At 40.5% G+C, this 25,518-nt stretch overlaps 1 protein-coding gene across 2 annotated transcripts in view; it reads left to right on the top strand.

Annotated features, from left to right (window-relative positions):
- Positions 1-25,518, top strand: part of Ptp69D (Protein tyrosine phosphatase 69D) — a 669,136-nt gene that overhangs the window by 353,135 nt on the left and 290,483 nt on the right. For both annotated transcript variants that reach the window (XM_071664992.1, XM_071664991.1), the window contains exons 17-18: positions 13,892-14,080; positions 21,127-21,319. In XM_071664992.1, coding sequence (XP_071521093.1) covers positions 13,892-14,080; positions 21,127-21,319 — 382 coding nt within the window. The remainder of the gene's footprint in view (positions 1-13,891; positions 14,081-21,126; positions 21,320-25,518) is intronic.

The following is a 25,518-nucleotide window of genomic DNA, read 5'->3' as shown; positions in this document are numbered from 1 at the left end:
GTACATGCCTTCACCCTCTCAATCAATACCCTCCCATATAATTTACCAGGAATACTCAACAAACTTATACCTCTGTAATTTGAGCACTCACTCTTATCCCCTTTGCCTTTGTACAATGGCACTATGCACGCATTCCGCCAATCCTCAGGCACCTCACCATGAGTCATACATACATTAAATAACCTTACCAACCAGTCAACAATACAGTCACCCCCTTTTTTAATAAATTCCACAGCAATACCATCCAAACCTGCTGCCTTGCCGGCTTTCATCTTCCGCAAAGCTTTTACTACCTCTTCTCTGTTTACCAAATCATTTTCCCTAACCCTCTCACTTTGCACACCACCTCGACCCAAACACCCTATATCTGCCACTCTGTCATCAGACACATTCAACAAACCTTCAAAATACTCATTCCATCTCCTTCTCACATCACCACTACTTGTTATCACCTCCCCATTTACGCCCTTCACTGAAGTTCCCATTTGCTCCCTTGTTTTACGCACCCTATTTACCTCCTTCCAGAACATCTTTTTATTCTCCCTAAAATTTAATGATAGTCTCTCACCCCAACTCTCATTTGCCCTTTTTTTCACCTCTTGCACCTTTCTCTTGACCTCCTGTCTCTTTCTTTTATACTTCTCCCACTCAATTGCATTTTTTCCCTGCAAAAATCGTCCAAATGCCTCTCTCTTCTCTTTCACTAATACTCTTACTTCTTCATCCCACCACTCACTACCCTTTCTAAACAGCCCACTTCCCACTCTTCTCATGCCACAAGCATCTTTTGCGCAATCCATCACTGATTCCCTAAATACATCCCATTCCTCCCCCACTCCCCTTACTTCCATTGTTCTCACCTTTTTCCATTCTGTACACAGTCTCTCCTGATACTTCTTCACACAGGTCTCCTTCCCAAGCTCACTTACTCTCACCACCTTCTTCACCCCAACATTCACTCTTCTTTTCTGAAAACCCATACTAATCTTCACCTTAGCCTCCACAAGATAATGATCAGACATCCCTCCAGTTGCACCTCTCAGCACATTGACATCCAAAAGTCCCTCTTTCACACCTCTCAATTGACATGTAATCCAATAATGCTTTCTGGCCATCTCTCCTACTTACATATGTATACTTATGTATATCTTTTTAAACCAGGTATTCCCAATTACCAATCCTTTTTCAGCACACAAATCTACAAGCTCTTCACCATTTCCATTTACGAGAGTGAACACCCCATGTACACCAATTATTCCCTCAACTGCCACATTACTCGCCTTTGCTTTCAAATCACCCATCACTGTAACCCGGTCTCGTGCATCAAAACTGCTAACACACTCACCCAGCTGCTCCCAAAATACTTGCCTCTCATGATCTTTCTTCTCATCCCCAAGTGCATAGGCACCAATAATCACCCATCTCACTCCATCCACTTTCAGTTTTACCCATATCAATCTACAGTTCACTTTCTTGCACTCTTATCACATACTCCCACAACTCCCGCTTCAGGATTAGTGCTACTCCTTCCTTAGCTCTTGTCCTCTCACCAACCCCTGATTTCACTCCCCAGACATTTCCAAACCACTCTTCCCCTTTACCCTTGAGCTTCGTTTCACTCAGAGCCAAAACATCCAGGTTCCTTTCCTCAAACATACTACCTATCTCTCCTTTTTTCACATCTTGGTTACATCCACACACATTTAGGCACCCCACTCTGAGCCTTCGAGGAGGATGAGCACTCCCCGCGTGACTCCTTCTTCTGTTTCCCATTTTAGAAAGTTAATACAAGGAGGGGAGGATTTCCGGCCCCCCGCTCCCGTCCCCTCTAGTCGCTTTCTACGACACGCGAGGAATACGTGGGAAGTATTCTTTCACCCCTATCCCCAGGGATAATATACATATATATATACACACACACACACACACACACACACACATACATATATATACATATGAAAAATGTAAGAAACAATTTAGAAAACAAACTTTTAGCTTGAAATGAATGAAAAAATGAACGTCACATAATGGTTCAACCTCTGGCTATGGAAAAGGAAATGTACAATTTATTCACACAAACGTCAATAGCAGTTCTCATCAATTTCACCACTGAATCAATAAGCTTCAATGTCTAAGCTACATTTTTCTCCAACTTCACTATTTTCTTGTCAAAACACCATGCATGAAAACTATCACTCCAGTAACACAACTATAAACATTTACTTCCCCTTTAAAAAGTTCTGGGGAAGTCTGTCTCGATACACTGCGGCGAGGCGAGGCGACGCTGACACAATCACTGTCACAATATCACTTCTGCCTCCTTCCAAGCGTTGTTTCAGGGAATAATTCCGGGAATAATTTTTATCTTAATGCCACTTTGGGGATGACAAAGGGCAAGAGAATTGCGGTGTATACTTATGTATATCTTTTTAAACCAGGTATTCCCAATTACCAATCCTTTTTCAGCACACAAATCTACAAGCTCTTCACCATTTCCATTTACGAGAGTGAACACCCCATGTACACCAATTATTCCCTCAACTGCCACATTACTCGCCTTTGCTTTCAAATCACCCATCACTGTAACCCGGTCTCGTGCATCAAAACTGCTAACACACTCACCCAGCTGCTCCCAAAATACTTGCCTCTCATGATCTTTCTTCTCATCCCCAAGTGCATAGGCACCAATAATCACCCATCTCACTCCATCCACTTTCAGTTTTACCCATATCAATCTACAGTTCACTTTCTTGCACTCTTATCACATACTCCCACAACTCCCGCTTCAGGATTAGTGCTACTCCTTCCTTAGCTCTTGTCCTCTCACCAACCCCTGATTTTATTCCCAAGACATTCCTGAACCACTCCTCCCCTTTACCCTTGAGCTTCATTTCACTCAGAGCCAAAACATCCAGGTTCCTTTCCTCAAACATACTACCTATCTCCCCTTTTTTCTCATCTTGGTTACTTCCACACACATTTGGACACCCCAATCTGAGCCTTCGAGGAGGATGAGTATTCCCTGCTTGACTCCTTCTTCTGTTTCCCCTTTAAGAAAGTTAAAAAGAAAGGAGGGGAGGGCTTCTAGCCCCCCCTTCCCACTGTCCCCTTTAGTCGCCTTCTACGACACACGGGGAATGTGTGGGAAGTATTCTTTTTACCCTATCCCCTATCGATAATGATAATAGTAACAATGATAATGATATGCTACTAATACTGCTATACAACTGTTGTTTCTATTATACTACTATACCACTTATTATCCCTGGGGATAGGGGAGAAAGAATACTTCCCACGCATACCTCACGTGTTGTAGAAGGCAATTAAAGGGGATGGGAGCGGGGGCTAGAAACCCTCCCCTCCTTGTATTTTAACTTTCTAAAATGGGAAACAGAAGAAGGAGTCATGCGGGGAGTGCTCATCCCCCGCGAAGGCTCAGATTAGGGTGTCTAAATATGTGTGGATGTAACAAAGATGAGAAAAAAGGAGAGATAGGTTGTATGTTTGAGAAAAGGAACCTGGATGTTTTGGCTCTGAGTGAAACGAAGCTAAAGGGTAAAGGGGAAGAGTGGTTTTGGAATGTCTTGGGAGTAAAGTCAGGGGTTAGTGAGAGGACAAGAGCAAGGGAAGGAGTTGCACTACTCCTGAAAGAGGAGTGGTGGGAGTATGTGATAGAGTGTAAGAAAGTAAACTCTAGATTGATATGGGTAAAACTGAAAGTGGATGGAGAGAGATGGGTGATTATTGGTGCATATGCACCTGGGCATGAGAAGAAAGACCATGAGAGGCAAGTGTTTTGGGAGCAGCTGAATGAGTGCGTTAGTGGTTTTGATGCACGAGACTGGGTTATAATGATGGGTGATTTGAATGCAAAGGTGAGTAATGTAGCAGTTGAGGGAATAATTAGTATACATGGGGTGTTCAGTGTTGTAAATGGAAATGGTGAAGAGCTTGTAGATTTATGTGCTGAAAAGGGACTGGGGATTGGGAATACCTGGTTTAAAAAGAGAGATATACATAAGTATACGTATGTAAGTAGGAGAGATGGCCAGAGAGCATTATTGGATTATGTATTAATTGATAGGCGCGTGAAAGAGAGACTTTTGGATGTTAATGTGCTGAGAGGTGCAACTGGAGGGATGTCTGATCATTATCTTGTGGAGGCGAAGGTGAAGATTTGTAAAGGTTTTCAGAAAAGAAGAGAGAATGTTGGGGTGAAGAGAGTGGTGAGAGTAAGTGAGCTTGGGAAGGAGACTTGTGTGAGGAAGTACCAGGAGAGACTGAATACAGAATGGAAAAAGGTGAGAACAAAGGAGGGAAGGGGAGTGGGGGAGGAATGGTATGTATTTATGGAAGCAGTGATGGCTTGCACAAAAGATGCTTGTGGCATGAGAAGCGTGTGAGGTGGGTAGATTAGAAAGGGTAGTGAGTGGTGGGATGAAGAAGTAAGATTATTAGTGAAAGAGAAGAGAGAGGCATTTGGACTATTTTTGCAGGGAAATAATGGAAATGAGTGGGAGATGTATAAAAGAAAGAGAAAGGTGCAAGAGGTGAAAAAGAGGGCAAATGAGAGTTGGGGTGAGAGAGTATCATTAAATTTTAGGGAGAACAAAAAGATGTTTTGGAAGGAGGTAAATAAGGTGTGTAAGACAAGGGAACAAATGGGAACTTCAGTGCAGGGGGCTAATGGGGAGGTGATAACAAGTAGTGTTAATGTGAGAAGGAGGTGGAGTGAGTATTTTGAAGGTTTGTTGAATGTATTTGATGATAGAGTGGCAGATATAGGGTGTTTTGGTCGAGGTGGTGTGCAAAGTGAGAGGGTTAGGGAAAATGAGTTGGTAAACAGAGAAGAGGCAGTGAAATCTTTGCGGAAGATGAAAGCCGGCAAGGCAGCGGGTTTGGATGGTATTACAGTGGAATTTATTAAAAAAGTGGGTTACTGTATTGTTGACTGGTTGGTAAGATATTTAATGTATGTATGATTCATGGTGAGGTGCCTGAGGATTGGCGGAATGCTTGCATAGTGCCATTGTACAAAGGCAAAGGGGATAAGAGTGAGTGCTCAAATTACACAGGTATAAGTTTGTTGAGTATTCCAGGGAAATTATATGGGAGGGTATTGATTGAGAGGGTGAAGGCATGTACAGAGCATCAGATTGGGGAAGAGCAGTGTAGTTTCAGAAGTGGTAGAGGATGTGTGGATCAGGTGTTTGCTTTGAAGAATGTATGTGAGAAATACTTAGAAAAGCAAATGGGTTTGTATGTAGCATTTATGGATCTGGAGAAGGGATATGATAGAGTTGATAGAGATGCTCTTTATAAGGTGTTGAGAATATATGGTGTGGGAGGCAAGTTGTTAGAAGCAGTGAAAAGCTTTTATCGAGGATGTAAGTCATGTGTACGTGTAGGAAGAGAGGAAAGTGATTGGTTCTCAGTGAATGTAGGTTTGCGGCAGGGGTGTGTGATGTCTCCATGGATGTTTAATTTGATTATGGATGGGGTTGTCAGGGAGGTGAATGCAAGAGTTTTGGAAAGAGGGGCAAGTATGCAGTCTGTTGTGGATGAGAGAGCTTGGGAAGTGAGTCAGTTGTTGTTCGCTGATGATACAGCACTGGTGGCTGATTTGGGTGAGAAACTGCAGAAGCTAGTGACTGAGTTTGGTAAAGTGTGTGAAAGAAGAAAGTTAAGAGTAAATGTGAATAAGAGTAAGGTTATTAGGTACAGTAGAGTCGAGAACATTATCTCGGAAAGCAAAAATGGGTATGTTTGAAGGAATAGTGGTTCCAACAATGTTATATGGTTGCAAGGCATGGTCTATGGATAGAGTTGTGTGCAGGAGGGTGGATGTGCTGGAAATGAGATGCTTGAGGACAATATGTGTTGTGAGGTGGTTTGATCGAGTAAGTAGTAATAGGGTAAGAGAGATGTGTGGTAATAAAAAGAGTGTGGTTGAGAGAGTAGAAGAGGGTGTTTTGAAATGGTTTGGTCACGTGGAGAGAATGAGTGAGGAAAGATTGACCAAGAGGATATATGTGTCAGAGGTGTAGGGAACAAGAAGTGGGAGACCAAATTGGAGGTGGAAAGATGGAGTGAAAAAGATTTTGAGCGATCGGGGCCTGAACATGGAGGAGGGTGAAAGGCATGCAAGGAATAGAGCGAATTGGAACGATGTGGTGTACCGGGGTCGACATGTTGTCAATGGATTGAACCAAGGCATGTGAAGCGTCTGGGGTAAACCATGGAAAGCTCTGTGGGGCCTGGATGTTGAAAGGGAGCTGTGGTTTTCGGTGCATTATTACATGACAGCTAGAGACTGAGTGTGAACGAATGTGGCCTTTGTTGTCTTTTCCTAGCGCTACCTCACACACATGAGGGGGGTGGGTGTTGTTATTCCATGTGTGGCGGGGTGGCGATGGGAATGAATAAAGGCAGACTATGAATTATGTACATGTGTATATATGTATATGTCGGTGTGTGTATATATATGTATACATTGAGATGTATAGGTATGTATATGTGCTGTGTGTGGACGTGTATGTATATACATGTGTATGTGAGTGGGTTGGGCCATTCTTTCGTCTGTTTCCTTGCGCTACCTCGCTAACACGGGAGACAGCGACAAAGCAAAATAAATAAATGAATAAATACCACTAATTATTACTGTTACTGTACTACTATATTATTATAACTACTACTACTTCCAAAATGCTATACTCTAACAATATTGCTATTACTACTACTACCACCACCATTATTTATATTGTACTTTTACTGTAATTCTACTATATTGCTATTTACTACTACTACTACTACTGTTACTATATTCCTAGTACTACGACAACAAATGCTGTTACTACTACAAGTTACTGTACTACTACAATTACTATACTACTACTACTGTTACAACTACTGTGCTATATTGTTACTATACTTCTACTGTTACACCATACTTTTGCTGTGCTACTACTCCACTATACTGTTGCTATACTACTACTATTACACTATACTGTTACTGTACTACTGCTGTACTATACTGTTGCTATACTACTTCTATTGCTATACTTCTGCTAATGATATGCTACTACTATTACTACTACTATGTTATTATTACTACTGCTACTATTATTACTACTATACTACTACTAATACATCTTCTATACTTCTTTGCTACTGTATTATTACTACTATATTCCTGTGCTACTATACCACTGTTACCACTATAGTCCTTTACTACTGTTCCTACTAGAGTCCTTTGCTGCTGCTGCTGCTGCTACTACTAATACTGCTACCACCACCACTGCTACCACCACTACTACTACCACTACTACCCTTATTTCTACTACTAATGCTACTACTACTGATATTACTACTACTGCTACTATTACTACTGTATTATTAGTAATAATACACTGCCACTGTACTATGCTAATACTTGTACCACCATTATTACTACTACAACTATAATACTTCTACTATACTACTACTACTATGATTATGTTTATACAACTAAATCTACCATACTACCACTACTGTTTCTATACTACAACATCTGTACAATTACTTCTATTCATACTACTACTACTGTAGTGCTACTACTACCACTGTTGCTATACTACTGCTATTGTTATTTTATTACTGGTACTACTACTATACTACTGTACTTCTTTTACTCTACTTATACTGTACTACTGTTACTCTACTACTTTTTCTACCACTATACCCCCTATACTACTACCACTTCAGTGCTTCTGTACTTTACTACTATTACTATACTACTACTACATCTACCATTTACAGTGCTACTTCTACCACCACTACTACACTGCTATTACTGCTAATGCTATTAATATACTACTACAGCTACTACTAGTACTACTATTACATTCACTGCTGCTCCATTACTAACTACAACTATTGTACTACTAGTGCTACTACCAATACTACTCTGCCACTGCACTATATTCTTACTATACAACTACTACTAATACAGTACTACAGCTGCTACTGCATTGCCACTTTATTATATTGTTACTGTACTAATACTACTTTTACACCACTGCTACTACTACTATACTTCAATTATTACTATACTACCACTACTTTACTGTTACTATACTGCTACAGGATGCTACTGTTTCTGTACTACTGCTGCTTCTATATTACTACCACTACTATTACTTCTACTAATAGGTTTACTAATACTACCACCAGCACCACAATAACAACTTCTACTACTACTACTACTGCTATAGTAATGTATTTCAACTACTATTGAATACTACTACTACTGCATTGCCACTGTACTACACTGATACTATACTACAGTTACATTTTTAATTACTGCTGCTACAACTAATACTGGTTATTCTAATGTAACTACTATTACTACTACTACAACTGTATTGATACTTCTTTTACTACTACCAGTACAACTATATTACTGCTACTATAATACTTCTATTATGACTACTGTTATTACAACTGCTATTGTATTATTACTATTACTCTGTACGATACTAATACTACTACACTGCTACTGTACTACTAAAGTTACTGTACTATTGTTACTACTACTACTACTACTACTACTGTTGCTGCTATACTGCTGCTGCTGTTATACTACTACTACTACTACTACTGATACTGTACTACTACTACAACACTGTCACTATACTAGTACAAATACTACTACCACCACTACTGTTACTAATACCACCACTACTACTACTACTACTGCTATTATACTGCTACTATTACACATTGATACTACTGTACATACTACTACTAATATATCCCTATTGTTACTACTACTATTACTACTACTGTTGCTTCTATTATTACTACTACTACTTCTATTACTAGTCCTACTGCTTCTACTACTATATAGTACTATTACTACTATATGACAACAACAGCTACTATGACCACTGATTACTACTACCGCTACTTTTACTACTAATACTGTTACTGTTACTACTACCAGCATTACTACTTTTACTACTAATACTGTTACTGTTACTACTACCAGCATTACTACTTTTACTACTACTACTACCACCACTACTATTATTGCTACTCTGTTTCTGTTACTACAACTATGCTGTCAATACTGCTACATTACTACTATTACTACACTGCCATTACTTATACATTACTACTACTCATACACTGCTGTTTCTACAATATGGCTACTACTACTACTACTACTACTACTGCTACTGCTACTCTAATGCTACCACCACTACTACTGTGCTAATGCTGCAAGTACTACTACCACTACCACCACAACCACCACTACTGCTTCTAGTATATTATTATAAGTACTATATTGCCATCACTACTAATACTACATTACTACTACTATTATATTACTACTACATTATTGCTTCTGCTATTGCTACTACTACTATTACATTACTATTACATTATTGTTACTACTATTGCTACTACTACTACTATATATATTTTTATTTATTTTGCTTTATCGCTGTCTCCCGCGTTAGCGAGGTAGCGCAAGGAAGCAGATGAAAGAATGGCCCAACCCACCCACATACACATGTATATACATACACGTCCACACACGCAAATATACATACCTATACATCTCAACGTATACATATATATACACACGCAAACGTATACATATATACACATGCACATAATCCATACTGTCTGCCTTTATTAATTCCCATCGCCACCCCGCCACACATGAAATAACAACGCCCTCCCCCCTCGTGTGCGAGGTAGCGCTAGGAAAAGACGACAAAGGCCACATTCATTCACACTCAGTCTCTAGCTGTCATGTGATAATGCACTGAAACCACAGCTCCCTTTCCACATCTAGGCCCCACACAACTTTCCATGGTTTACCCCAGATGCTTCACATGCCCTGATTCAATCCATTGTCAGCATGTCTACCCCGGAATACCACTTCGTTCCAATTCACTCTATTCCTTGCACGCCTTTCACCCTCATGCATGTTCAGGCCTGGATCACTCAAAATCTTTTTCACTCCATCTTTCCACCTCCAATTTGGTCTAACACTTCTCCTCGTTCCCTCCACCTCTGACACATATATCCTCTTGGTCAATCTTTCCTCACTCATTCTCTCCATGTGACCAAACCATTTCAAAACACCCTCTTCTGCTCTCTCAACCACACTCTTTTTATTACCACACATCTCTCTTACCCTATTATTACTTACTCGATCAAACCACTTCACACCACATATTGTCCTCATATATCTCATTTCCAGTACATCCACCCTCCTGCACACAACTCTATCCATAGCCCACGCCTCGCAACCTTATAACATTGTTGGAACCACTATTCCTTCAAACATACCCATTTTTGCTTTCTGAGATAATGTTCTCGACTTCCACAGATTCTTCAACGCTCCCAAAATTTTCGCCCCCTCCCCCACCCTATGATTCACTTCTGCTTCTATGGTTCCATCTGTTGCCAGATCCACTCCCAGATATCTAAAACACTTCACTTCCTCCAGTTTATCTCCATTCAAACTTACCTCCCAATTTACTTGACCCTCAATCCTACTGTACCTAATAACCTTGCTCTTATTCACATTTACTCTCAACTTTCTTCTTTCACACACTTTACCAAACTCGGTCACCAGCTTCTACAGTTTCTCACATGAATCAGCCACCAGCGCTGTATCATCAGCGAACAACAACTGACTCACTTCCCAAGCTCTCATCCACAACAGACTGCATACTTGCCCCTCTTTCCAAAACTCTTGCATTCACCTCCCTAACAACCCCATCCATAAACAAATTAAACAACCATGGAGACATCACACACCCCTGCCGCAAACTTACATTCACTGAGAACCAATCGCTTTCCTCTCTTCCTACATGTACACATGCCTTACATCCTTGATAAAAACTTTTCACTGCTTCTAACAACTTGCCTCCCACACCATATATTCTTAATACCTTCCACAGAGCATCTCTATCAACTCTATCATATGCCTTCTCCAGATCCATAAATGCTACATACAAATCCATTTGCTTTTCTAAGTATTTCTCACATACATTCTTCAAAGCATACACCTGATCCACACATCCTCTACCACCTCTGAAACCACACTGCTCTTCCCGAATCTGATGCTCTGTACATGCCTTCACCCTCTCAATCAATACCCACCCACATAATTTACCAGGAATACTCAACAAACTTATACCTGTGTAATTTGAGCACTCACTCTTATCCCCTTTGCCTTTGTACAATGGCACTATGCACGCATTCTGCCAATCCTCAGGCACCTCACCATGAGTCATACATACATTAAATAACCTTACCAACCAGTCAATAATACAGTCACCCCCTTTTTTAATTGATTCTACTGCAATACCATCCAAATCCGCTGCCTTGCCGGCTTTCATCTTCCTCAAAGCTTTTACTACCTCTTCTCTGTTTACCAAATCATTTTCCCTAACCCCTTCACTTTGCACACCACCTCGACCAAAACACCCTATATCTGCCACTCTATTATCAAACACATTCAACAAACCTTCAAAATACTCACTCCATCTTTTTCTCACATCACCACTACTTGTTATCACCTCCCCATTAGCCCCCTTCAATGAAGTTCCCATTTGTTCCCTTGTCTTATGCTTTTTATTTACCTCCTTCCAAAACATCTTTTTATGCTCACTAAAATTTAATGATACTCTCTCACCCCAACTCTCATTTGCCCTCTTTTTCACCTGTTGCACCTTTCTCTAGACCTCCTGCCTCTTTCTTTTATACATCTCCCACTCATTTGCATTATTTCCCTGCAAAAATTGTCCAAATGCCTCTCTCTTCTCTTTCACTAATAATCTTACCTCTTCATCCCACCACTCACTACCCTTTCTAATCTGCCCACCTCCCACGCTTCTCATGCCACGAGCATCTTTTGCGCAAGCCATCACTGCTTCCCTAAATACATCCCATTCCTCCCCCACTCCCCGTACATCCTTTGTTCTCACCTTTTTCCATTCTGTACTCAGTCTTTCCTGATACTTCCTCACACAAGTCTCTTTCTCAAGCTCACTTACTCTCACCACTCTCTTCCCCCCAACATTCTCTGTTCTTTTCTGAAAACCTCTACATATCTTCACCTTCGCCTCCAAACGATAATGATCAGACATCCCTCCAGTTGCACCTCAGCACATTAACGTCCAAAAGTCTCTCTTTCACGCGCCTATCAATTAACACGTAATCCAATAATGCTTTCTGGCCATCTCTCCTACTTACATACATATATTTATGTATATCTCTCTTTTTAAACCAGGTATTCCCAATCACCAGTCCTTTTTCAGCACATAAATCTACAAGCTCTTCACCATTTCCATTTACAACACTGAACACCCCATGTATACTAATTATTCCCTCAACTGCCACATTACTCACCTTTGCATTCAAATCTCCCATCACCATAACCCGGTCTCGTGCATCAAAAGTACCAACACACTCATTCAGCTGCTCCCAAAACACTTGCCTCTCATGATCTTTCTTCTCATGCCCAGGTGCATATGCACCAATAATCACCCATCTCTCTCCATCCACTTTCAGTTTTACCCATATCAATCTAGAGTTTACTTTCTTACACTCTGTCACATACTGCCACCACTCTTGTTTCAGGAGTAGTGCTACTCCTTCCCTTTCTCTTGTCCTCTCACTAACCCTGACTTTACTCCCAAGACATTCCCAAACCACTCTTCCCCTTTACCCTTGAGCTTCGTTTCACTCAGAGCCAAAACATCCAGGTTCCTTTCCTCAAACATACAACCTATCTCTACTTTTTTCTCATCTTTGTTACATCCACACGTATTTAGACACCCCAATCTGAGCCTTCGAGGAGTATGACCACTCCCCGTGTGACTCCTTCTTCTGTTTCCCATTTTAGAAAGTTAAAATACAAGGAGGGGAGAGTTTCTAGCTCCCCGCTCCCATCCCCTTTAGTCGCCTTCTACGACACATGAGGAATGCATGGGAAGTATTCTTTCTCCCCTATCCCCAATATTACTACTTTTACTTCTACTACTACCACTACCAATATTAATACTTTTATTGTTACTGCTACAACGACATCTGTACCAGTACTGCTACTTCTATTACCATTACTTATTAAGTCTACTGCTGCTGCTACTATTACTACTGCTACTATTACTGTTATTATTTATCACTACTACTACTGTAACAAATACTACTAATACAATAACAACAACAACTACTGCTACTACTGTATTGCTGTTACTACTACTACTACTACCAGTACAATAATAAAACAAAAACTTTTACCACTGCTGTTCTAACCACTACTACTACTACTACTATTATACTGCTACTACTTCTTCCATTGCTGTACTATACTAAGATTTAACATGTATAAAGTAAGTTGAGTGGGAGTGGATAGAAGAAGGCCAGAAGTTAAGGGTATTTATTGAGTGTGCATGTGGGTTAGAATGGTATTTCGTTAGAGGAATCAGCAAAAATGAGCTTAGTCATCATGTATTGAGGAGAACATGCATGAACTGTTATGCTTTATTGTGCAAAAAGTGTATAATGTTGATGACATTTATTTGTAATATTTTATTTTGTACTCCAGATTTTTTTTTTACATTTGCAGTAAAAGGCTGACAAAAAAAGTTTGTACTTATGTATAGTTTCCAACATTTTTTCCATGCTAAATTTCCTCAATTTTTCAAGTAAGAACATGCTTACAGATTTAAATTAGAATCAACAGTAGACTGTAACTTATTTTCTGTGGTCTTTGTATGTAGGTGTTACAACCTAATTGTGCATTGTTTTTGATATATTTGGTAAGAAAACTTTTTTTGAATTTCTCCCTTGATTGTGTATATAATGAATGCTTTTATTTCTGTAGGACCAATGGATACAACAGTGGATGACTTCTGGCGGATGATAGTTGAACAAGGATGTGGTGTATGTGTGATGCTCACTAATCTTGAGGAAACTGGCAAAATAAAGTGTGTAAAGTATTGGCCTGAAGCAGGACAGCCAAAGACATTTGGCAATATCACCATATATCTTGTCAAAGAAAAAGCATATTCAGGTATGTGGTTGTACCCCAGTATATTTATAAGTAAGTGTGTACTTTTATCCCTGGGGACAGGGGAGAAAGAGTACTGCCCATGTATTCCTTGCATGTCATAGAAGGTGAGTGAAAGGGGTGGGAGTTAGTGGCTGGAAATCCTCCCTTCCTGTATTACATTCCAAATGAAAGAACAGAGGAAGGAGCCAAGTGAGGATTTTTCCCACAAAGGCTCTGACATCTGTTCTTGACACTACCTTGTTTGCACAGGAATTGGCGAGAGTGTACATGTGTGTACTTCTGTATGAATATGTAGGTTTTCTGTAGAACTGTAATAGTGAAGTATGGAGTTATGAGGCTGGGTGGGTTTGCGTGTGACTCTGTTCTAACTTTTTTCTTACATGAAGTTGTTCATGAGTGATATCTCGATAATATTATTTGCATCAGATAATAGATGTGAAAGTCTTGGAGAGCGGGGTGAGTATGCAGTCTTTGCGTGATGAGAGGGCCTGGGAAATGAGTCACTTGTTTGGTGATGGTACAGCACTAGAGGCAGATACAAGTGAGAAACTGCAGAAGCTTGTGACTGAGTCTGGGAGAATTTATGAAAGGAGTGAGTGGAGAGTGATTGAAATAAAAGCAAGGGTTTTAGGTTCAGCAGGGTTGAGGGACAGGTTAGTAGGGGTGTGAGTTTGGTTGGAGTAAATGAAGTGTTTTAAGTATCTTCAAGGGGACATGGCAGTAAGTGAAACCACGGAAACAGAGGTAAATCATAGGTTGTCGGAGGGGGCAAAAGTTCTGGAAGAACTGAAGAATATGTGGAAAGAGATCGTTATATGGGAGGGCAAAATTGGGTATGTTTGAAGGAATAGTAGCTCAAGCAATATTTTTTGGGTGCGAGACTTGGGCTCTAGGTAAAGCTTTGCAGAGGAGGTGTATGTGTTGGAAGTGAAACATTTAAGGACAATATATGATGGAAGTGGTTTGATTGAGTAATGAAAAAGTAAGAGAGATGTGAGATTGTAAGAAAGGTATGGTTGAGAGAATAGAAGAGGGTGTGCTGAAATGGTTTGGACATATAGAGGGAATGAATGAAGAAGTGATGATAGATAGGATATATGTGTCAGAAATGGTGGGAACAAGAAGAATGGGGTGACCAGTTTAGAGATGGAAGGATGAATTGAAATAAGATTTTGAGCAATCGGGGCCTGGATGTGCAGGAGGGTGAAAGGCATACATGGGATAGAGTGAATTGGAACAATGTCATATACTGGGGTCAACATGCTGTCACTGGACTGAACCAGGGCATGTGAAACATCAGGGGTAGACAATGGAAGTTCTCTGGGACCTGGTTGTGGATAGGGAGCTTTTGTTTTGGTGCATTACACATGGCAGTTCAAGAATGGATGTGAGCTGACGTGGCCTTTCTTTGTGTGTTCCTGTTGCTACCCCACTTATGCGGGAAATGGCGATCATGAAAAAATATCATTATTGTAGGGAGTTTCTTGATATGCATGCTACCACTAATGTTTTAATGTTTATAACGATACTAATGTAGAGCACTGTAGGGAGGGAGCCCTGCTGAACTTAGGATGCATGTTATGGCCAGATAATGATCTGGAAAGGTTAGGCACATATCGTACTTTAAAGTATCTGTCTCCAGATACTGAACTGGATTTATTTTGTATTTTTAAAGCTTTGGATGCTTATTGCATCTAAGTTTCACCTGTATAAGTTTTTTGCAGGATGCACATTCAGACATTTGTTCACAAGACCATTAATCAATGTTATCATCAGTGTCTTTCCAAGTGTTGCTGCTTTTAGGAATTTATATTAACCTTGAATTGCTCTTCTCAGCATTTATTTAAATAAGAAAATCAGACTTCTTAGTCCTCACTATCCTCATGCATATCTTAATTACTTTACTGAGATGAGGTAGTTAAGAGCTTTAATCAGTGAGTGTTAGGATCATCATTGTTACAGAAATATGACATGTAACATTTATATCTTTTTGGGGGTGGTAGATCAGACATGTCATAGGTTCTCTGTAACCAAACCTCTTATAGATCTGTGTTGGCTTAGTAGAGATAACCATATTTAGGTCTACAGTCCATGCTTTCCTGTCAGCACTCAACTTTCAGTTGATCTCTGTTGGTGGCAAAAAATGCATTCACCCTTTTTGTGCAGCAATTACACATGAGCACTTCATTTACTCTTCAGCAATAACATGAAGAGGATATCAGGGTAGACCACTAATTGTAAATGACTTGAGAGGAAGCTAGGAATGTACATGATCATTATTATTGTTGATCATGTATTCTTTCTCCCCTATCCCTGGGGATAGGGGAGAAAGAATACTTCCTATGCATTCCCTGTGTGTTGTAGAAGGCGACTAAAGGGGACGGTAGCGGGGGACTAGAAACCCTCCCCTCCTTGTATTTTAACTTTCTAAAAGGGGGAACAGAAGGAGTCATGCAGGGAGTGCTCATCTTACTCGAAGGCTCAGATTGGGGTTTCTAAATGTTTGTGGATGTAACCAAGATGAGAAAAAAGGAGAGATAGGTAATATGTTTGAGGAAAGGAGCCTCAATGTTTTGGCTCTGAGTGAAATGAATCTCAAGGTTAAAGGGGAAGAGTGGTTTGGGAATGTCTTGGGAGTAAAGTCAGGGGTTGGTGAGAGGACAAGAACAAAGGAAAGAGTAGCACTACTCCTGAAGCAGGAGTTGTGGGAGTATGTGATAGAGTGTAAGAAAATAAACTGTAGACTGATATGGGTAAAACTGAAAGTGGATGGAGAGAGAGGGATGATCATTGGTGCCTATGCACCTGGTCATGTGAAGAAAGATCATGAGAGGCAAGTGTTTGCCAGCAGCTGAGTGTGTATGTTAGCAGCTTTGGTGCACAGGACCAGGTATTAGTGATGGGTGATTTGAATGCAAAGGTGAGTAATGTGGCAGTTGAGGGTATAATTGGTGTACATGGGGTATTCAGTGTTGTGAATGGAAATGGTGAAGAGCTTGTGGATTTGTGTGCTGAAACAATTGGCTATTGGGAATACCTGCTTTAAACTGCAAGATATACGCAAGTATATCTACGTGAGTAGAACAGATGGTCAAAAGGCGTTATCAGATAGGTGTGTAAAAGAGAGACTTCTGGATGTTATTGCACTGAAAGGGACAGCTGGTAGGATGTCTGATCACAACCTTGTAGAGGTGAAGGTGAAGATTTGTAGAGGTTTTCAATACAGAAAAGAAAATTTTGGGGGAGAAGAGAGTGGTGAGAGTAGGTGAGCTTGGAAAGGACACTTGTGTGAGGTAGTATCATTAGAGATTGAGAGTGGAATGGCAAATGATGAAAGCAAAGAACATGAGGGGAGTGGCTGAGGAATGGGATATATCTAGGGAAGCAGTAACGGATTGTGCAAAAGATGCATGTTGCATGAGAAAGGTGGGAGGTGGGCGGATAAGTAAGGGTAGTGAGTGGTGGGAAGATGAAGTGGGCAGATAAGAAAGGGTGGTGAGTGGTAGGAAGAAGTAAAGTTGTTAGTGAAAGAAAAAAGAGAAGTACATGGATGATATTTACAAGGAAGGAGTACAAATGACTGAGAGATGTATAAAAGAAAGCAGGAGGAGGTAAGGAGAAAGGTGGAAGGGTTGAAAAAGAGGGCAAATGAGAATTGGGTGAGAGAGTAACATTATACTTTAGGATAGAATTAACATGTTTTGGAAGGAGGTAAATAATGTCTGTAAGACAAGAGAACAAATGGGAATATCTTTTTTTTTTTTGGGGGGGGGGGGGGTTATAACAGGTAGTGATGAAATGAGAAGGAGAAAGAGTAAGTATTTTGAAGGTTTGTTGAATGTGTCTGATGATAAGAGTAGCAGATGTAGGGTATTTTGAAGGTTTGTTGAATGTGTCTGATGGTAAGAGTATCCGATCTAGGGTATTTTGGTCGAGGTGGTGTGCAAAGTGAGAGGGTCTGGGAGAATGGTTTGGTTAAGAAAAAAGAGGCGGTGAAAGCTTTGCAGAAGATGAAAGCCAGCAAGGCAGCAGGTTTGGATGGTATTGCAGCTGAATTTATCAAATCATATTTTTTTTTTTTGCCGCTGTCTCCTGCGTTTGTGAGGTAGCGCAAGGGAACAGACGAAAGAAATGGCCCAACCCACCCAGATACACATGTATATACATACGTCCACACACGCAAATATACATACCTACACAGCTTTCCATGGTTTACCCCAGACGCTTCACATGCCCTGATTCAATCCACTGACAGCACGTCAACCCCGGTATACCACATCGATCCAATTCACTCTAAATCATAATTATATTTATATTTATCTATTTTATCCCTGGGGATAGGGGATTAAGAATACTTCCCACGTATTCCCTGCGTGTCGTAGAAGGCGACTAAAAGGGGAGGGAGCGGGGGGCTGGAAATCCTCCCCTCGTTTTTTTTTTTTTTAATTTTCCAAAAGAAGGAACAGAGGGGGCCAGGTGAGGATATTCCAAAAAAGGTCCAGTCCTCTGTTCTTAACGCTACCTCGCTAACGCGGGAAATGGCGAATAGTTTAAAAGAAGAAAGATTTATCTATTTATTATACTTAGTCTGTCTCCCGTGTTAGAAAGGTAGCGCAAGGAAACAGATGAAAGAATGGCCCAACCCACCCACATACACATGTATATACATAAACGTCTGCACTCACACATATATGTACCTATACATTTCAACATATACATACACAGACATGTACATATATACATGTGTACACATCCACACTTGATACCTTCATCCATTTCAGTCACCAACCCACCACACATTAATTGGCACCCCTCTCCTCCTGCACATGCACACAAGGTAGCACTAGGAAAAGAGAACATAGGCCACATTCGTTCATACTCAGTCTCTATCTGTCATGTGTAATGCACCAAAACCACAGCTCCCTTTCCACATCCAGGCCCCACAAAACTTTCCATGTTTTACCCCAGACACTTCACATGCCCTGGTTCAATCTATTGACAGCACATCGACCTCGGTATACCACGTCATTCCAATTAACTCTATTCCTTGCACACCTTTCACCCTCCTATATGTTCAGGGAATGATCTCTAAATCTTTTTCACTCTATCCTTCCATCTCTAATTTGGTCTCCCATTTCTCCTCGTTCTCTCCACCTCTGACACATATATCCCCTTTGTCAATCTTTCCTGACTCATTCGCCCCATGTGACCAAACCATTTCAATACACCCTCTTCTGCTCTCTCAACAACACTTTTTATTATCACACATCTCTCTTACCCTTTCATTACTTATTCGATCAAACCACCTCACACCAAATATTGTCCTCAAACATTTCATTTTCAACACATCCACCCTTCTGTGACAACCCAATCTATAGCCCACGCTTCACAACCATATAACATTGTTGGAACCACTATTCCTTCAATGATACCAATTTTTGCTCCGAGATACTGTTCTCACTTTCCACACATTCTTCAGCGCTCCCAGAACCCTTGCCCCCTCCCCCACCCTGTGACTCAATTCCACTTTCATAGTTCCATCCTCTGCCAAATCCACTCCCAGATATCTAAAACACTTCACTTCCTCTAGTTTTTCTCCATTCAAACTTACCTCTCAATTAACTTGTCCTTCAACCATATTGAACTTAATAACCTTGCTCCTATTCACATTTACTCTCAACTTTTTTCTTTCGCACACTTTACCAAACTCGGTCACCAACTTCTGCAGTTTCTTACCCGAATCAGCAACCACTGCTGTATCATTGGCAAACAACAACAGACCCACTTCCAAAGCCGTCTCATCTACAACAGACTGTATACTTGCCCCTCTCTCCAAAACTCTTGTATTTACCTCTCTAACAACCAAATACATAAAGAAATTAAACAGCAATGGAGATATCATGCACCCTTGCCGCAAACCGACATTCACTGGGAACCAATCACTTTCCTCTCTTCCTACACTTACACATACCTTACATCCTCGATAAAAACTTTTCATTGCTTCTAGCAACTTACCTCCCACACCATATACTCTTAATACCTTCCACAAAGCATCTCTATCAACTCTATCATATGCCTTCTCCAGATCCATAAATGTTACATACAAATCCATCTGCCTTTCTGAGTATTTCTCACATACATTCTTCAAAGCAAACACCTGATCCACACATCCTCTACCACTTCTGAGACCACACTGCTCTTCCCCAATCTGATGCTCTGTACATGCCTTCACCCTCTCAATCAATACCCTCCCATATACTTTCCCAGGAATACTCAACAAACTTATACCTCTGAAATTTGAACACTCACCTTTATTCACTTTGCCCCCATACAATGGTACTATGCAAGCATTCCGCCAATCCTCAGGCACTTCACCATGAACCACACATACATTGAATATCCTTACCAACCAGTGCATGTGTCCCTGCCACTAAGGCTTTGACTGTTGGCTTCCATGTAGTTGCTGCTTCCTGTAGCTTGTGTGTGGAGATCATCCATATCAGGGTAACCTGTTATGGTTCCACCTTCTTACCTCAAACAGCAAAGCTGTTGAACTCTCTCCCATCTTTCATTTTTTCCTTATTATAACCTCTTCACCTGTATGAGTATTGTCTGCAAAAACCAGAAGAGTTTTGATTAATTTCTTTATTTTTCTTACTCTATTTTTCCATTTACCCAGGACTGTCATGATGGAGTATATTTTGTGCTTGTCATGTTGATCACTATAAAAAGAAGGAAAAATAAAAGGGTCCTCTAAATTCTTATCTTTATTCACAGATGTGTAACACGTGTTGACAAATATTACCATATCCCTCCATTTTAGCAAGAGCAATTCTACATCAAGTAGAACTGTTGTATTATTCTTACTGAACAAGTATGAGATGTTACCTGGCAGTTTGTTGTATTTGTATAATTTCCTCTTCATAATGTCATAATTTCAATAAGATTTTAGAGGTTACTTATGTATAAAACAGAAGGTTTGATATATGAGATGTCTTCTGTTTGCATAAAGTAATTAATTTATAGATGAATTATTTGAATTTCAGATTTCATGGTTCGCACATTGCGGGCAGAGTGGGGTGAAGGTGATGAGCAACATACCCATGAAGTTCGCCAGTACCACTATTTGTTATGGAAAGACTTTGTAGCCCCTGAACACCCCACTGGTGTACTCTCCTTCCTCCGACGTATCAATGAAGCGTACTCACATGACCAAGGGCCACTTCTAATCCACTGCAGGTTTGTTTGCCAGTTAAAGGAGTATTTACTTTCTTACTTCTTGATCGTGAAGTAAAGGTGCCATAGTTTATGTTTTAGTTTTATTGAAGCTTATTATTAGTCAGGAATGGACATTGTATTAATATGCGGTCTTTTCAGCTGAAAATGAAGGAAAAGGTTTACCTTTCTATCAGTTGAGTTCCTCAAGAATAAGATAAGGAGTATGTTGTACTTCATATTCTTGGCATACTACTTTTAAACTAATTTTATTCCTTAAAAGCTGGATGATATGCAATTCTGATTTGGCCTGAAAAGTCTTCTGATTTTCTTTTTCCCATTTTGAATTGAAAGAAATACATGAACACATATTAACAGATGAGCTAACTTAATATTTTGATTGTGTTGTAGTACTGAAGTTTATGTGTAGATTGCTTGGCAAAACTTTAGCAGGATGAGGATATGTACCAACAGTTGAGCTAACAAAACTTATATGACTTTGGTATATCCCAGAAGTTAAAAAGTAAATTGTCTAATGGGAGAAAGATGAATGGATAGTTAGTGAGGGGTGACTATTGTGATGGATATTCACTTAAGCGTGGGAGGTGGGCAGATTAGAATGGGTAGTGAGTGGTGGGATGAAGAAATAAGATTATTAGTGAAAGAGAAGAGAGAGTCATTTGGAAGATTTTTGCAGGGAAATAATGCAAATGACTGGGAGATGTATAAAAGAAAGAGGCAGGAGGTCAAGAGAATGGTGCAAGAGGTGAAAAAGAGGAAAATGAGAGTTGGGGTGAGAGAGTATCATTAAATTGTAGGGAGAATAAAAAGATTTTTGGAAGGAGGTAAATAAAGTGCGTAAGACAAGGGAACATCAGTTAAGGGGGCTAATGGGGAGGTGATAACAAGTAGTGGTGATGTGAGGAGGAGATGGAGTGAGTATTTTGAAGTTTTGTTGAATGTGTTTGACAATAGAGTGGCAGTTATAGGGTGTTTTGGTCAAGGTGGTGTGGAAAGTGAGAGGATTAGGGAGAATGATTTGGTAAACAGAGAAGAGGTAGGAAAAGCTTTGCGGAAGATGAAAGCTAGCAAGGCAGGGTTTGGATGGTGTTGCAGTGGAATTTATTAAAAAAGGGGTGACTGTATTGTTGAGTGGTTGGTAAGATTATTTAATGTATGTATGACTCATGGTGAGGTGCCTGAGGATTGACGGAATGCATGCATAGTGCCACTGTACAAAGGCAAAGGGGATAAAAAGTGAGTGCTCAAATTACAGAGGTATAAGTTTGTTGAGTATTCCTAGTAAATTATATGGGAGGGTATTGATTGAGAGGGTGAAGGCATGTACAGAGCATCAGATTGGGGAAGAGCAGTGTGGTTTCAGAAGTGGTAGAGGATGTGTGGATCAGGTGTTTGCTTTGAAGCATATATGTGAGAAATACTTAGAAAAGCAAATGGATTTGTATGTAGCATTTATGGATTGCTTTGAAGCATATATGTGAGAAATACTTAGAAAAGCAAATGGATTTGTATGTAGCATTTATGGATCTGGAGAAGGCATATGATAGAGTTGATAGAGATGCTCTGTGGAAGGTATTAAGAATATATGGTGTGGGAGGCAAGTTGTTAGAAGCAGTAAAAAGTTTTTATCAAGGATGTAAGGCATGTGTATGTGTAGGAAGAGAGGAAAGTGATTGGTTCTCAGTGAATGTTGGTTTGCGGCAGGGGTGTGTGATGTCTCCATGGTTGCTTAATTTGTTTATGGATGGTGTTGTTAGGGAGGTGAATGCAAGAGTTTTGGAAAGAAGGGCAAGTATGCAGTCTGTTCTGGATGAGAGAGCTTGGGAAGTGAGTCAGTGGTTCTTTGATGATACAGTGCTGGTGGCTGATTCGTGTGAGAAACTGCAGAAGCTGGTGACTGAATTTGGTAAAGTGTGTGAAAGAAGAAAGTTAAGAGTAAATGTGAATAAGAGCAAGGTTATTAGGTTCGGTAGGGTTGAGGGTCAAGTCAATTGGGAGGTATGTTTGAATGGAGAAAAACTGGAGGAAGTAAAGTGTTTTAGATATCTGGGAGTGGATCTGGCAGCGGATGGAACCATGGAAGCGGAAGTGAATCATAGGGTGGGGGAGGGGGCGAAAATCCTGGGAGCCTTGAAGAATGTGTGGAAGTTGAGAACATTATCTCGGAAAGCAAAAATGGGTATGTTTGAAGGAATAGTGGTTCCAACAATGTTGTATGGTTACGAGGCGTGGGCTATGGATAGAGTTGTGCGCAGGAGGGTGGATGTGCTGGAAATGAGATGTTTGAGGACAATGTGTGGTGTGAGGTGGTTTGACCGAGTAAGTAATATAAGGGGAAGAGAGATGTGTGGAAATAAAAAGAGCGTGGTTGAGAGAGCAGAAGAGGGTGTTTTGAAATGGTTTGGGCACATGGAGAGAATGAGTGAGGAAAGATTGACCAAGAGGATATATGTGTCAGAGGTGGAGGGAACGAGGAGAAGTGGGAGACCAAATTGTAGGTGGAAAGATGGAGTGAAAAAGATTTTGAGTGATCGGGGCCTGAACATGCTGGAGGGTGAAAGGCGGGCAAGGAATACGAGTGAATTGGATCGATGTGGTATACCGGGGTTGACGTGCTGTCAGTGGATTGAATCATGGCATGTGAAGCATCTGGGGTAAACCATGGAAAGTTGTGTGGGGCCTGGATGTGGAAAGGGAGCTGTGGTTTCGGGCATTATTGCATGACAGCTAGAGACTGAGTGTGAACAAATGAGGCCTTTGTTGTCTTTTTCCTAGTGCTACCTCGCACACATGAGGGGGGAGGGGGATGTGTGGCGAGGTGGCGATGGGAATGAATAAAGGCAGACAGTGTGAATTGTGTGCATGGGTATATATGTATGTGTCTGTGTGTGTATATATATGTGTACATTGAGATGTATAGGTATGTGTATTTGAGTGTGTGGACGTGTGTGTGTAGATACATGTGTATGGGGGTGGGTTGGGCCATTTCTTTCGTCTGTTTCCTTGCGCTACCTCGCAAACGCGGGAGACAGCAACAAAGCAAAATGAATAAATATATAAATATATGTACGTATAAGTTGAGATGTATAGGTATGTATATGTGCGTGTGTGGACGTGTATGTATATACATGTGTATGTGGGTGGGTTGGGCCATTCTTTCGTCTGTTTCCTTGTGCTACCTCGCTACCTCAGGAGACAGCAACAAAGTATAATATAAATGAATAAATATTCACTAAATGACACTCTTCTAAATTCATGGACACTGTTTACATATCTTTACTCTTTTTTTTTCATATTTGATTGCTGTTTCTTGCATTAGCGTGGTAGCATCAGGAAAGAGGGGAAGGAAGGTCACATCCACTCACATACAAATAGATATGAATATATGCTCATGCACGTACATATACATATATACGTACATATTTATTTATTTTTATTATACTTAATCGCCACCTCTCATATCAGCGAGGTAGCGCAAGGAAACAGATGAGGAATGGTCCAACCCACCCATGTGTACATGTATATACATAAACACCCACAACATGCACATATACATACATATACATTTCAACGTATACATACATATACATACAGACACTTATACATATAAACACATGCGCATATTCATACTTGCTGCCTTCATCCATACCCATCACTACCCCACCACAAATGAAATAGACTCCCCCTTCCAGTGAGGTAGTGCCAGGAGAAGACAAAAAGGCCACTGTGTTCACATTCAGTCTCTAGCTGTCATGTGTAATGCAACAAAACCACAGCTCCTTATCCACATCCAAGCCCCACAGATCTTTCCATGGTTTATCCCAGGCACTTCACATGCTCTGGTTCAATCCATTGACAGCATGTCGACCCCATTATACCACATCATTCCATTTCACTCTATTCCTTGCACGCCTTTCACCCTTCTGTATGTTCAGGCCCCACTCGTTCAAAATCTTTTTCTTTCCATCCTTCCACCTCCAATTTGGTCTCCTGCTTCTTCTTCCCTCCATCTCTGACACATACATCCTCTTTGTCAATCTTTCCTCACTCATTCTCTCCATGTGTCCAAACCATTTCAACACACCCTCTTCTGCTCTCTCAACCACACTCTTTTTATTACCACACATATCTCTTACCCTTTCATTACTTACTTGATCAAACCACCTCATACCACATATTGTCCTCACACATTTCATTTCCAA

This window comes from Panulirus ornatus, chromosome 9, assembly GCF_036320965.1.
Source record: "Panulirus ornatus isolate Po-2019 chromosome 9, ASM3632096v1, whole genome shotgun sequence".
Lineage (NCBI taxonomy): Eukaryota > Metazoa > Arthropoda > Malacostraca > Decapoda > Palinuridae > Panulirus > Panulirus ornatus.
This window is presented reverse-complemented; position numbering and strand designations above follow the sequence as displayed.